General features: G+C 37.4%; 1 protein-coding gene across 1 annotated transcript in view; it reads left to right on the top strand.

Moving 5' to 3' along the window:
• Nucleotides 1-15,439, top strand: part of STK39 (serine/threonine kinase 39) — a 318,732-nt gene that overhangs the window by 95,662 nt on the left and 207,631 nt on the right. The window contains exons 3-4 of the mRNA XM_036747781.1: nt 12,218-12,326; nt 15,174-15,315. Of these exons, the coding sequence (XP_036603676.1) occupies nt 12,218-12,326; nt 15,174-15,315 (251 nt within the window). The remainder of the gene's footprint in view (nt 1-12,217; nt 12,327-15,173; nt 15,316-15,439) is intronic.

Genomic DNA, 15,439 nt, shown 5'->3' with positions numbered 1-15,439 from the left:
GTCATCCCTGGAGGGAGGTGAGAAGCTAAGGGTAGGGGTAAGGACCAGGGTCCTGGTCCAGCTATCAAGTTATATATAAAGGGAAGGGGAGAGAAGAAATTTTTTGAAGAAATGCTACAGTAGCAGGAGAAATGGAAAACTTTGTGTTGCTACTTGGCTAATCAATGATAATCATTCCTGGGTAGCTGTTTTTATATCATGTGGGTGTATATAATACACTTGTGGTCATAAGACTGGACTCATTACAGTCTATGTTGTAGGTCTCGTTCTTTAAATTTTTACTGTATGTATCATTTGACTTATGCTAAAATTATTTTCATGGTACAGTGGGAAGAGCTTTTGCTCTGGAGTTAGAGGAGGACACAGGTTCAGACCCTATCTCTGATGATCACAGCCTGTTTGACCTTAGGGAAGTCACTTAGGGAAGCCTCAGTTTTCTGTCTGAAAAATGAAAGGATTTGCTGGTTGGCCTCAGAATTCCCTTCCAGCTCTAGATGATACAGGATCACATATGTGTGTGTACATATACATGCAAGTACATATGTACATTATATGTATACAAAAATGTTCTATACACACACACATACACATCTGTCAGTCTTTATTTAGAGTTTAGCAGGGCAAGAGTTAGAGATCAGCGACTTCAGGAGATTTTGAAGTCCTTTGTTTTCTTCTTTTTTACAAAAGAGGAAACTCTTTTGTAAAAAAGGGATACTTTTTGTATTTTTTTACACTGTTCGAAAGAAATAGCATTTTTGTTTTTTAAAAAGACCTGAAAAATGGATACCAGAGCTACAAAGACAAAAGTTAGAATCCCTGACCTCAATGGAAAATGAAAGGAAAGGGATAAAAGTAACTTTTATTTTTTTAATGTGGAAAGGGAAGTTCTCATTTTACTTAAAAATGCCAATTTAAATATGTGTATTAATTATCTATGAGGTATCTTAATATTATATTGTGTCTGTTAGAAGTCTGAAGTAATTTTCTTAGTTGAGGAACATAAATATATTATGAGTTAGCTTGGGTTGCTTTTTCAAAAAGCATGTTTAGGATACTTAAAAGTATACCTTATGTAGATAACAATTACAGCTTGCTTTTACTTTTTTGTTACAGGCTGTAGAAACTTTTAGTAATCTAAGGTCATTTCAGTTTTCCAAGTTTATGAAAAGCAGATAAAAACTTGAGAGAAGCAGAAACAATATCCTCAAATTAATATTTTAGTAAAACAAAGTGTATTCTTGGTGTCCTCTACAGTGTCAAGGAGATAAAGAAAATTCTCCTATATAGAAATGGAGCTGCAGAAAAGAGCACTGCCCCCTGGAGGCAGAAATGTAGTTTTGCTCTTTTATTGTAAAGCTGTCCTATGTCATTGGATTTCAGCTTTCAGGAATTAGAATGATTTGATACAGCTAGTAATTTTTCATAAATTGATTACATAATTTTTAGAAATACTTTTGTGTCAATAAAGGGTACAATATGAACACTGTAAAAACATGTTCCCCTTTATGATCCAAAATTTTGCTCTTTTAAAAAAAATTAGAAAAAAATTAAAAAGTCCTTTTGTCTCCTTCTGTGTGTCTTTTTCCCCCTGGGTTTTCACATCTTTGGACTGGATTCATACTTTATACATCTTTTTTATTCATGTGCCCTGCCTACTTAGTACAACACTTGCAGAAAGTTTTTTACATCAGGCCTTGGTTTAGGAAACTTAGCTATGTATCAGCAGGCATTTTACTAAAGCCTCCATTCTTGTATTTGCTATAGTTTTCTTCCTTCATATAATTTTCATTACGTTTTAGAATGACTGTATAAGTAAGACATTTTTTAGAGCAGAGAAGCAAGTGGATAGGTTTTTATCTTCCCTTGTGTCAATTCATTGATTACAAGCAAACAGATCATTTCAAAGTTGGTGGTTTCACTACAAGGTTTGGTGGCTTTGTTGACTGGTTTTTTTTTTCTTGTTTTAAAATCCATTACAATCTACCTTTACACCTGCTCATATACACTCACCTTAGTGAGGTTGACTACAAACCATCATAGCAACTGCATATATTTTCCCTCTTTTTTTTCACTGGTCCAGTCCCTTGTGAAGAGAACGTGGCCTGGCATAATGAGTACTAAGTATTTGTAGTCCAGAATCAGTAGTCTGAGATTGGTGCTAGAAGCAGTGTGTGTTCATGGGAAGGGGACATGGGAGTATGGGACAGTTCAACTGTATTTAAATCCTTGTGTCATTAATTTGGGGTTTTATTACACGGTTCAGTAAGAAAGTTTTTTTCATTCAGATGATAATACCAGCCACAAATTTATAAAATGACAAAGCCCCCAGAACTTAACTTAGAATTCTTGTAGTTAGTCCTGAGTCTTTTAATTAGATTAAAGGTGACTTTACCAGCTCTTCTTTGTCAGTTTGTGGTCCTTTGGGGTTATCTTTGTCATTCTCCATAGTATTTTCACTATGTTCTGCTTGTGAAGGCCCTACTTAGTGTCTTCTTCTGAACACTTGTTATCAAAGGAACTTTTGTTATTGAAAGAAAAAAGAAAGCCTAGTATTAGTTTTTTCTTTGTGTGATGACATTCATATTGCTTCAGGGTGTTTTTTTGTTTGCTTTAGAAAATAACTTTTAAAAAATTCTTCCAAATAGAAGGAAGGAAGGAAACCAGTATTTATTAAAATGGCTACTATATGGTTTGGATAGTATGCCAGGCTTGAAGTCAGGAAGACTGATCTTCCTGAGTTCAAATTTGGGCTCAGACACTTATTAGCTGTGTGATCCTGGGCAAGTCACTTAATCCCATTTGCCTTAGTTCCTCATCTGTAAATGAGCTGGAGAAGGAAATAGCAAACCACTCCAGTATCTTTGCCAAGAAAACCTCAAATGGGGTCACGAGGAATCAGATACTACTGAAACAACTGAACAACAAATGTGGTTTGTTTAGGGCCTGGACCTGTGATTTCATTGGCATAGGGAACTTCCAGGGCAGTAAACTACCTCTGTCAATGCAAGCTTGGACCTTCACTGCAATTTAAAATCTTAGGGAGTTGCCTAGAACAGAAGTATCAAACAGGCAGTCCCTGCAAAATGCCTGAGTCCAGCCTAAACCTTATTAAACATAATTGGGAAATATTTAACAAAGTAAAAATACAATAGAACTTAGATAATGTTAATATGTGGTTTTCTAAGTCAATATGTGGCCTGCAGGCCCTGTTTCTTTTTGAGTTTGATGTCACTGGCCTAGAGCCCTGAGGTTTCATGACTGGTGCAGGGCCATAGAGCCAGTGTGTCTCTGAGGTTGAATTTCAACTTAAGTCTTCCTCTTTTTGAGGCTTATTTACTATCCACTGTCTCTCTGGTCTCTATGGAAGAAAATTCTTTACTTAGCATTTTAATCACAAGTTTTCTAGAAACAGTTTTTATTAATTTAAACTAAACATTCAAAATCTTTCTGCTTCAAAAGAAAAGTGTCCAAAGATGGGCAGAGTTAGTCCATGACTTTAAAATCTCCCTTTTACACGCCATATTGGAGTTAATGGTTTATAGTATTCTGAAACAATAGACAATCCTATAGTCAAGATTGAGCAAAGGTTCAGAGTTTTAGTTAACACTCTAATTAGAACTTAAAATATTGATGCAGATTGAAGAATACGTGGCCTAAAACCCAAATCCCTTTCTTTGAGCACTCCCTGTAAGGCAAGAGTTCTTAACAAAAATTTTTTTTGATTATTTCAACATGGTTTCCTTTTTAGTCTTGTGCATTTTATTTTATTTATTTAAAAACAATCTCGCTAGAAGGGGTCCATAGGTTTCACCAGATACCAAGGGGTTCTTCTGGGACACAAAAAAGGCAAAGAATGCATGCTCTAAGGATGCTCCTTTCTACCTGGTCAGAGATGAATCCAAGAGATACTTCTTTTAAATGAAATCATCAAAGAGTTCTTCCTTTTAGTCTGAGCATTATCTTAATTTGGTCAGTGCATAAGGGCAAAGGGTATTGCTGTTAGAATCAATAAAGATCATCTAGATTGTCCAGGTTGCTTTAATTCTCTTCTTTGGAAGAACTGAATTCTTCTCTGAACTTTTACCCAATATACCAAAAGAAAGCAGTTAGTCCTTTGGTAAGGGGGGGGAACGTTTGTATTTTCAAAATTGATAGTTAAAGAAATATTGATAGTTTCTCATTCACATGTGACTAACAATTTTAGACTTGAGTCCCAAAAATCTGGTTTTAAGAATACCATTTTAAAGTACACTAAGACTTTTTGGACACCGTGTATAGTAACATGGAGTTGTAAATCTGAACATCCCAATAGCCTCCAATATTTGAAGGATAACAGTATTAGTTCACATTGCTACAGTTTCTTAGAGTTAAAAAACATTTTATATACATTATCTCTTTTTATCTTTACTAGAATCTAATGGGCTTCTGCCTTTTGAGTCTAAGATCAACTGAGGCTAAGAGACATTGTGATTTGCCCAAGATATCAAAGTTAGAAACTGTCAGGATCAGGATTCGTAACAATCAAAATGAGTGTCAGTCTTACAGAATCGCTGGTCTCCCTCCTCCCCCCACGTAGTTCTATTAAAATAAAACACTTACATGGCTCAGCAGTCTTATCATTGTGGACATAGACCACAACCAATACATTCTTGGCCATCCTTTCCTTCCATCAGTTTGCCATAGAAGGTTCACATAACATTGTGGGGACTAGCCTTTTCCTGACATTAGTAGAATAACACATAGGCTGTCCGCTGGTTATATTTTTCTTTTGTCTTATCATTAATCCATTTTTTTTTTTTTGATAATGAAGGTCTGCAATAGCATCTTTTTTTTTTTTATCTTTGGAGTTCTTAGTTATGTGTCTCATCCTGTTTATTCATCCTCTTTATTGTCCCCCGAATGATGTACTGATTTTTAATTCTAGGTGATTATGATGTTCCATGATTTGAAGAGATACAGAAATAATAGTAGGATTAAAAAAGAATGAAGTATTTAAAAGATGGACTTTAGTTTCTGAGAGAAATTTGGGGTAATTAAGGGAGCTTTGTACCTTTTCAGAGGCAATCTAATCCATTCTCCTCCTGCTTTTACTCTGGGCTCAAATTGTGTATTTGCATTGTCTGTATAGGACATATCCACTCATGGACCACCTCTGTTGGCTGTCCACCGAAACTGGTGTTATAATCTAAGCAATTAAACATTCTTCATCTGCATGTTTTTTCTTATGTGAATGATGAAGCCAAATTCTTTTGAGTAGTTAGACATCTCATCCAGGAAGTTTGCCATTGTTTTGGAGCTTGATGCAGCCAGCATGATTTCATCATCTGAAGGGTCTCACCATGTTTATGGAATTCCTTAGGCTCTGTGCTCAATGTCTCTTACCATAGTCTTGAATATCTCTTTTTAGCATACTTGTTTTATATCTCACCTGATAATAATAATTAGAGGGTCATTGAATAAAATCTCTGTTGTTCTGTTTTAATTTTGATATATGGATAGGAAGATGTTGGAAGAAAGCCTTTAAGGTGGCATTTTGCTCAAGTGAATCTAATGCTTTCTTATAAGCAATAAAAAATAATATATCAGTAAACATTTATGGAGTACCTCTTATGTTCCTGGAACTGTGGTAAATAGATGGGAATACAAATAAGGGCAAAAGACAGTACTTTCCCTCAATAAGTTTATAATCTAATGAAGGCCTGAACAATCTGCTGCCGGCAGTAAGTGGCCCTTGGGCATGCCAAAGGATTTCCAGAGGGCCTGGAAAAATGTAGAGGATACATCTGCTACATTTTTTGCTGGCTGGCTGCCTGAAATCCTTTGGCATGCCACAATTGGTCAGTAGCCATAAGCAGCCCAGAGGCCACAAGTTGTGCAGACCTGATCTATTGGGAAAGACAGCATACAAACAGCTATATCTAAGCAAAATATATACAGGATAAGTTGTAGATAACAGTGGGAAGACACTAGAATTAAGAGGGGTCGGTGAAGGCTTCCTATAGAAGGTGGGGTTTTAGCTGGGACTTGAAACCAGGGTAGCCTGGAGGCAGAAATGATAAGTGAGACACCATTCCAGGCATGGGGAACAGTCAGTGAAAATGCCCAGAGATGGGAGATGGAGTATTTTGTTCGAAGAATAGCAAGGAGTCCCATGTTGCCGGAACTCAGAGTACATGATGGGATATAATGTATGAGAACACTGGAAAGAGGGGAGTTGGGGCAGATTATAAAGGGCTTTAATTGCTAAATGGAATTTTATATTGAGTAGGGAAATGACATGATCAGATGATACTTTTGTGGTATCTTGTAGTATATCTTTCAGTCAGTTGTGTGATGATAAACTTTGATCTACTGTGGAATGAATGCTTGCCTATTCTTAACTAGTACCTTCATAATGGTTTCAGTTTGTGGGTAGCTTATTCTTATAAAATTTTTATGTAGATAGAGAATTAGATGAATTGATCAGTAGCAGTTGGTTTTTCTCTTGGCTGCCTTTTTTTTGTAGTATTTAATGAGGTCTAAGATTTTTCCAAGTTTTTGGTATATTGACCTCTTTCAGATAACTTGTGAGATGATCCCTCAGTGCCCTCACAGTTGTATTGCCTTTAGCATGGTTCTTTGCTTTAGACATTTGGTCTAATTCAGCTGCATCTTCTTTGATTTCTTTAGTGCTATTTCTGCCTTTTTATTTTCTTGGACTAAGATTTTAAGAGTTCAGTTGTATTCCACTGTCCTTAATTTGCAGATCTTTTCTATTTTTTCTTTTGTTGATTGCCCTGTTCTCATTCTTAAATGTCTTGGGTAGAAACTTGCTCAGTTGAGTTTTCTCACTTTTCTCCTTTACTGCTTCTTACTGTTTTATGAGGTGATACTGCTTTTTGAGTGTAATGATGGTTTGGTCTCATGCCCTTTGTTTTGTATTCCCACTTCCTAGCACAATGCCTGGGAAATAGTAGGCACTTAATAAATACTTGTTGATTGATAATTTATTATCTACTTTTTTTAACAAATAAGTTTATATTTTAAATTGATATTGTTCTGGGCTGCCATATCTCTCTACTTATCAAGTACAGTACATTAATGCATGTTGACCCAATTGCTTTTTTAGATTCTTTGGGTCTTCTTATTATAGCAGTTGATTTATTTTGGTTAAACTTCCATGTAAGATTATTGCAGTTATTGCTTGCCTTTTCTTCTGTCTTCCATTTTTATCATTAATAACATAGAATTAGATCAGGAAAGAGTTGTTTTCAGTTTCCTCTGCATTTATTCTTTCTTCTGACTGCACCGTTTTGATTTTTGCACTAACAAGTGGGTGGTCTATTTGTACATAAATTAACTGTTTCCGGAATGACTCCCACATCAGTAATGAATGAGTCATTTCTTGTATTATAATCAATTTTTTTGTGATGTCATTTGATGCTTGCCATATCCAGCACTCCTTGATTCTTTTCTTGAAGAAAATACTCATGTTGCATCAATCATGAGGCTTTTGTGTATACACACCAATCTTTGGGCTTTCTCATTCCTTGTTTCTGTACCTTAACATAACTTCTTGTTGTCCTCTCCTCTTCCTCCCCCTACATTGATGTCACCAAGTATCAAAGTGTATATCGACTTAATTTCTCTTACCTCTTTATCTTTTGCAACATAATATACAGTTATTTTTTTGTGGCAGTCTTTTTGCAAGCACTTATCCCAAGCACTGCTATGTAAGAATGTCTCCTGATATAATATTTTTTGTTGCCTTGGGACCTATCTTAAAACCAACTTAGCCAGCCTCTTGATTTGCCTCTCCAAGAAGAACCTGTAAATCATCTTTCCATTCTTGTGCAACTTCTTTCTGCTTTTGTTTCATAGCAAGAGCTACAAGAGTGATAGGATTCAGTTCCTTCACTTCTACTTGTTGGTCATTCAGCAGTGGGCCTACATTTACCATCCTCTTAAGTTAAAATTTATAGATGGTCTAAAAACTTTTATTTTTCGTGTTCCCAGCCCCTTTTCTACCATATTGTCACTGTTACTGCAGAGGTTACAGGGTACCACATAGGACTAAGGGCTGTTTTGCATTTTTCTTTGTTTCATAGATTGCTGTCGCCAGTTACTCACCAGGTGGCCAGTTTACTAGCAGTGGGCCTCTCTATCCATAGCTAGGCAGGTCTTGGGAAAGACAACTCAGTCTGTCGCCATGGCCTTGCTTGCAGCCATTCCATTATGGTAGAACCTATGAGAACTTGCATTCTGAGACATTGGAGTAAGAATTTTTTTGTGTTTGTTTTTTTAAGAGATTCAGCTATATCATAGACTAGACCATTTCCCTCAATATCAGTACTGTGTAGTAGAAAAAGTACTGGGTTTGGAATCAGTAGAGACATGGAATCCTAGCATAGCCACTTATTAATTGTGTTATTGTGGGCAAGTTGTTTAACCTGTCAGCCTCAGTGTCCTCGTCTGTAAAATGGAGATAATAATTGCATTATCTACTCCCACAGTCTTGTTGTTAGGAAAATGCCTATGTAAAGGTAAACTCTTTTGTTGTTGTTATTATTCATAGCTTTGGGTATCAGTTATTAGATCATAGATTTAGATCTGAAAGGGACCTCCAAGGCCAGTTAGTCCAACCCCCTCAGTGCATAAATGAAGAATCTGAGGTTTATCCCATAGTAACATGGGTTTTTATAAATCTAGACCTGAGAAAAGACCTCAGGGATTATCTAGTTCAGCCAATTTATTGAGGAAACCAAACGTGAGGAAACCAAAGCATACCCAGGGAGTGACATGACTTGTGTATTGGTCATACTGGTAGTGTTAGAAGCAGGACCTGAGCCCTCTGACTTTAGGGCAAATGTTCTTCCTACTGTGCCATACCACCTTCCAGTTCTATTAGTTTTTTTTTTTGGTGTCAGTTGTGGTTAAGTGACTTCTCCAGCATCATGCAGGCTGGATTTGAACTCAGGTCCTCCTGACTCCAGGTCAGTGCTTTATCCACTGCACCACCTAGCTACCCCCTCCCTTCCCTCCAAGTTAGGAGTTAAGTGGTTCATGTAGGGAGAAGGGTTAGGGCAGGGATTCTTAACCTCTTTTTGTGCAATAGACACATTTGGCAGACTGGTGAAGCCTATACCCCTTTCTTTGCAGGATAACATTTTCAAATGTATAAAATACATAGCAGACTAAATGTTAGTGAAAGTAAAGGTGTAATTTTTTTTTCCCATCTAAGTTCATGTAAGCTCCTGAAATCTATTCATGGGCCCATTGGAGGTCTTGGGATCCCAAGTTAAGAACTTATGGGCTAGAAGATATTTATCAGCTTGATTGAAAGAGAAGAGGAAGCTGGACTGCCCAAAACCAATGTCTTTATCTTTATTTTTCATTTTGTCTTCTACCCCTGTTTTGTTCTGGTAGAGGTAAACTGGTACTGTCCTCTAAAACTTCAGAACACGCAAATATTCAACTGGATCCCAAATGCCAGAAGTTCTCCTGGAAAGAAGTGTGATAATTTGTAGGTCGTAGAATGCCCAAAAAGGCTTGCTGTGTTCCCTTAAGGCTTCTTCCCTAAAACATACACTCATTTGTACACATGGACTCCCAACATTCTTCACTGTCTCCAATGTCAGAGAACCAGATACTTTCACTAGGAAGTGATACTGGCTGTCTGAAAGAGAAGGGCTGAAACAAGTGTTTTCCTGACTCTGGCCCAACCCTGCTTTTGTACAGAAGACTTTCCTTTCTGAAGAGCAGATGGGCAGTAGAGCTGTTTATGGGCCATTGTGTTTAATGATTTAAAAGTTTAGTTGTTTATAGCTAGAATGAGGGTGACTGTTGCCTGTATTCATTTGCATTTAGCATAAAATGATTAGAAATATGAACTCTGCATGTTGAAGAAAACATTGCTCGTGTTTCTGTGAACAGCAGGGGATGCCTGTTTGAACTGGACTCCATTTCATGCTGCAAAACTTTAAATGGGCCATCCTCAACAATTAACAGATGTCAGAGTGAGTTAAAAAAAGGAATGTCCTGGGCAGGCTTCCATTGCTCCTTACAGAATTGTCTTCTCATCTCCAAACCTAACACCAGAAACAGACGGAAACTGGACCCCAGGTTTCAGATCTTGTTTAAAGGACAGAAGTTGACTGAATTGAAAAGTGTCAGATTTAGAAAAGCTGAAATTATTTAGTCTTTTGGAAGGGCAGAGAGGAGATGAAAGAGAAAGGAGAATGTTGCATAATAAATAGAAATAAAAAGCAGTAGTATGTTTCCCACTATGGTAGAAGGTCATGATTATTTAAAGGCAGTTCTTTCTTCCTTATATTTATCTTTTACAGGTCTAGTTATTTGACAGTCATACTTATCACAATGATCTTTGAAGTGTATGCCAAGGAGATTTAGTGTTAGTATTAAATATACAGAAAAAAATCTCAAGAACCTAGTTTATGCTGGTCTATTGACATTCAGTGGCACACATTTAAACAAACATTTCTGATTAACCTTGAGTTAACCAATCCGTCAGCCAGTCAATAAATTAAATGCCTTATGTATGACACCTCTAGCCACTGGGGAGACAGTTACAAAAGTGAATGTGTCCCCATCCTTAAGGCACTTGCATTTCTTTCACCAGGTGTATACATGTTTACACAATTATACAAAGAAATACATGGGGAGGGGATGGGCAGACTGAAATTACTGCAGAATGGATAGGGCATTGGGCTTGGATTTAGGAAGGCCTGGATTTAAGTCTTGCCTCTAACATGGCCTAGTTATGTGATAATGGACAAACCACTACCTTCTCAGGCCATTCTATAGGATTATAAGCTATAGAGAAGTTTTAAAGCTGTATCTCCATTGGTTTTGTTAAATAATCTTTGTAAAATATATATTTATTTCCTACCTTTACCAAATACAGATAGGGTAGCATTATCTTTGTTTAATAATTTAGGACATCTCAGTGTCTTAGGGACAATGTCATAAACATGTTATTATTTTACATATGCATACAAATATGTATGTATACATATGTGTATGTATGTATATATTGTATATATGTATGTATATACACATACATACATATGCATACATACATATATATGTGTGTATATATATATGTATGTATGTATGTATGTGTGTATAGGCATATATATATATAGAGAGAGAGACAGAGACAGAGACCGAGAGGCAGAAAGAGACACAGAGACAGAGAGGTAAAACAATGGATAGATCGCCAGTCTGGGAATCAGGAAGGTCTGAGTTTAGATCTGGCCTCAGATGCTTTGTGACCCTTGGGCAAGTCACTTAACCTTTTTTTGCCTCAGTTTCCTCATCTTTAAAGTGGGGAAAATAATGGCACTTTCTGCCCAGGGATATTGTGTGGGTAGAATGAGATAGTATTGGTAAAGCACCTAGCACAGTGCCTGAAACACAGTAAGTACCGTATAAATGTTGTTGTTGTTCAGTTGTTTTTAGTCACGTCCGACTCTTCATGGCCCCTTTTGGGTTTTTCTTGGTAAAGATGCTGGAGTGGTTTTCCATTTCCTTCTTCTGCTCATTTTGCAGATGAGGAAACTGAAACAAGCAGAGTTAAGGGACTGGCCCAGGGCCACACAGCTAGTAAGTATCTAAGGCCAGATTTGAACTCAGAAGTATAGGTCTTCCTCATTCCAGGGCCAGCTCTATCCACTGTGCCACCTAGCTCTCCTATATGAATGTTAACTGCTATTATTAGTAGTAGTAATATTAACTGTTACATATATGCATGTGTATCTGTGAATATCCACTTTTGGATTAGAGAAACTGAGGCACACAAGTGATACCATTAAGTGAGGCATATGCAGATGAAATCCTGTTTCTTGGCATTTAACAGCCATGTGACCAAGGGCAAATCAGTTATCCTCATCTTTGAAACAGGCCTAACAACACCTGTCCTAAATACCTTACAGGCTTGTCCTGAGGCTCAAATTTTAAAGTGCTAAATGTTAGTGATCATTATTGGTGGAGCTTGAACTAGAATTTGGGCCTCCTATTTCCTTGTCCAGTGTTCTGTTGTTTAGTATTTCTTTGTCTCTGGGCAAGAGTAAAAATTTGGTTCTACATCTTAAGAAATCATTGCAATGTCTCGGTCTAACTGATACTTTAGGCATGTATAATCATACTAGCAAACAAAGAAAAGGGTTGCCTTATTTTCCTTCCCATGGTCCTGTGTCATGTTTTGCTTTCTTTATAGAAAGAAATTCAAGCCATGAGCCAGTGCAGCCATCCCAACGTGGTGACCTATTACACCTCTTTTGTTGTAAAGGATGAGCTTTGGCTGGTTATGAAATTATTAAGTGGAGGTAAGTTGTTTGTACTTGGGGGATGATGGGACATAGAGTTAAGATTTTTCCTATGTGTAGCATGTTAACTGTCCACTGTGCCTTATTGATGGCATAGAAGTAACCTTGGGTTCTTGAAGACCGTGGCAATAGACTGCCAGGATTGGAACATCCTACCAAGCTGAAAAGGCTGCAAGTGAAGACCTGGCAGTGGCTTCTTGAGAGGCTCACCATCAGAAAGTTGCCCACTAGGTTATAATTATTTTTTTCCTGACCATAGCAACTCAAGAAATTTTCTGCTGAGAGGTACAGGGATTATGATCTGTGTTTGTAGAAATATCTTCACTGAATGAAACGATAGTTACATAAAGAACTTAAGTTTGATGGTTGTGACCCTCAGAGCTTGAATGAAATGTTGTAATATTGGGAACTGACAAAGACTTTGGCTTTCCAGATTGGAGGGCAATCTTTCTGGAGGGCTCCCTCACATCAGTACCTTTTCCATAGACCACCCTCTGGTTCAGATGCTGAGCTCCCATCCCCCAGAAGAGAGAACATTTTAGGATTGCTTAGGCAAAGACAAACGGGTGGTAGCAGGGTTTATGTAATTACTAGGACTGAGCCCAGGCCCCCAGAGAGGAAGCAGGGAGCTGTCCAAATTTAAAAGAAGACAAAGTCAGTCTGGGATCCAAAGAGGCCCAGAAATGAAATATACCAAGGAGCTGTAACTTCCTTGGATCTACTTTGGCAGACTTGTGGAGAATCTAGGCGAGCCCAGCTCAGCTTTGTTCTGGGTTCCAGCCAATCCTATTAGTCATTGTTTCCTTGAGTGCCCGCTTGGCTTGCTAATTTTTTTCTTAAGGGAGAAAAATAGAGGAGAGAGAAGAAGCCCTGTCAGTTCATCTTTGGATGCAAGATTATCTTGCCTCTGGTTGAACTATCTTGCAAGAAAAACTGGAGGATTTCCAAGGGCCTGGGACTCTGAACAGGATCAAATACCCTGCATAAGTCTCAGGTTTTATCTCCTGACTTTGCTTTTCAGTTTGCCTTTTTATTTTTAATACCATAAAGCAACCTTTACTGAATAAAAATTTCATTAAGTCACTCCATTCCTTTTCTTATTGCTCTTTGACCTTACAGAAAATATCACTGTCTTCTTAAAAAGCAGACCTTCCCATACTGGACTTTGGATAAGAGGAAAGTTAAGCAAGTTTCCACAGGTGATCCTGTGAATGCAGACTGATGTGGAAACTTACTCATTGTTCTCTCTCAGCAAAGCAGGAAATTATTTTGCAAGCTTGATGGTGTAGTATTGTCATATACAAAATTCCTTTGGAATTTGGCCTTTTCCTCCCTAAATTATCAGAAAATGTAGTTTAAAAGAATATGTCTCTCTGAGGGGAAAAACTTGATGATTTACTTTTAATAGACTCTAGATTGAGAGGAGGAGGTTGGCTTAATGGAGTAATGTCTAATGGGGAGACAACATCCTCACAGTTAATCACTGCAGGCCACAAGCCAATTTTAGGTCCTTAAAGAAGCCATTTGTTAACTCCTCAGAAATGCTCAACCCCCAGGTAATTACAGCTATTATAAATGACCCGGAGGCACTGAATATTAATTAATGTGTGTTGAAATGTGAGTTGTACATTGCCAAGGGATATTGCTCTGTTTACTTTAACATTGTATTGAATAGTTCTTCATTATAAAGATTGGTATGTTAACCCATTTTTTTCCTCAGGTGCATTCAAACTGACCTGTGCTGATGACCCCACAAAGAAAATAGCCCTTAGCTTGCCAGTGTTAGTCCTGAGGTAGTGGGCTACCTTTTTTCACCCATCGGTTCTGGCTCCCATAATTTTACTGTTGAGGAGGAGCTATGGCCCTTCCTCTCTTCAGCTTTCCCCTAGCTTTATCTTTTAGTATTTTTCCTTGCTTCTTGTCCCGTTTGTATCCTGAAGGTTTTCCATCATTGAGGAATGGAGAAAGAGCCTAGTACTTCCGTGTCTCTCTGAAAGCTGAACACTTAATGTCAGGAAAGACTTCCCAACATTTCTGTCATGGGCAGCTCACTGTCTTCCTGAGGCAGCCATTGCCCAGCTCTTCTTTTGTTAGGAATCTTTTCCTTATATCGAGCCAGAAACTACTTTTCTGAAACTTCCATGCATTGCCTGTAGTATTGCCATTTGGGATCAAGCAAAATAAGCCAAAGAGCCAATAGAAAGGCCTTGTGAATTTATATTTTCCTTGTTTAAATTTAAAATTATTTTGAAATGTGTGCGTGTGCGTGTGCGTGTGTGTGTGTGTGTGTGTGTGTGTGTGTGTGAAGCCACAATGAGGAATGTACTGCTTATGGAAATTTGGAAATTAAGCTCACTGCTTAATTTTTTAAGTTAAAATTTTAAAAAAATTATCAGTAGTTTTATGTGTTTTTTTTTCTCCTCCACAACAGTCTCTTTCTTATAATCTTCTGCTTCTCTAGAACTCTCCTTTACAACAAAAAAAACCCAGCTAATTGTTGAACAAAACCAACTGACACAATGTCCCTGTCTGACAGTGGATACAAGATTCCACATCTGTAGTCTACCATCCCTCTGCTGAGAGGAGGGAAGGGCGTTCCATCAGGTGCCTTGTGGAATCAAGATTTGTCATTACATTTAATATGACTTTTTAGGGTTGTTTTACTTTATATTATTGTCATCTATATTCTCCTGATTTTGTTTATTTCGGTCTGTATTAGTCCACACATGTCTTCATTTGAGATTCTTTTAAGTTTGGACAGATAGCTTTTCTCCTCTAGTTGGTAGAGCACTGTTCTGAAAAGTCAACTAAGGTAATTATTTTTAAAAGTTATACTTATCAATTTAGGTTCAATGCTGGATATCATAAAGTATATTGTCAATCGAGGAGAGCACAAGAATGGAGTCCTGGAAGAATCAATAATAGCTACAATTCTTAAAGAAGTTTTGGAAGGCTTAGACTATCTCCATAGAAATGGTCAAATTCACAGGTATGAATATCTGTAGAGATTTTCTTACTTAGATATTTATTTAAAGATTATCAGAGTAAATTATGCCATGATAAGTTTAGTGACATTTCTCATTTTGGTGTCTGTAGATAATATAAGGAACCGT

The sequence above is a fragment of the Trichosurus vulpecula genome, chromosome 2, assembly GCF_011100635.1.
Source record: "Trichosurus vulpecula isolate mTriVul1 chromosome 2, mTriVul1.pri, whole genome shotgun sequence".
Lineage (NCBI taxonomy): Eukaryota > Metazoa > Chordata > Mammalia > Diprotodontia > Phalangeridae > Trichosurus > Trichosurus vulpecula.
Note: the sequence above shows the minus strand (reverse complement) of the source record. Positions and strands in the feature narration are given on the sequence as shown.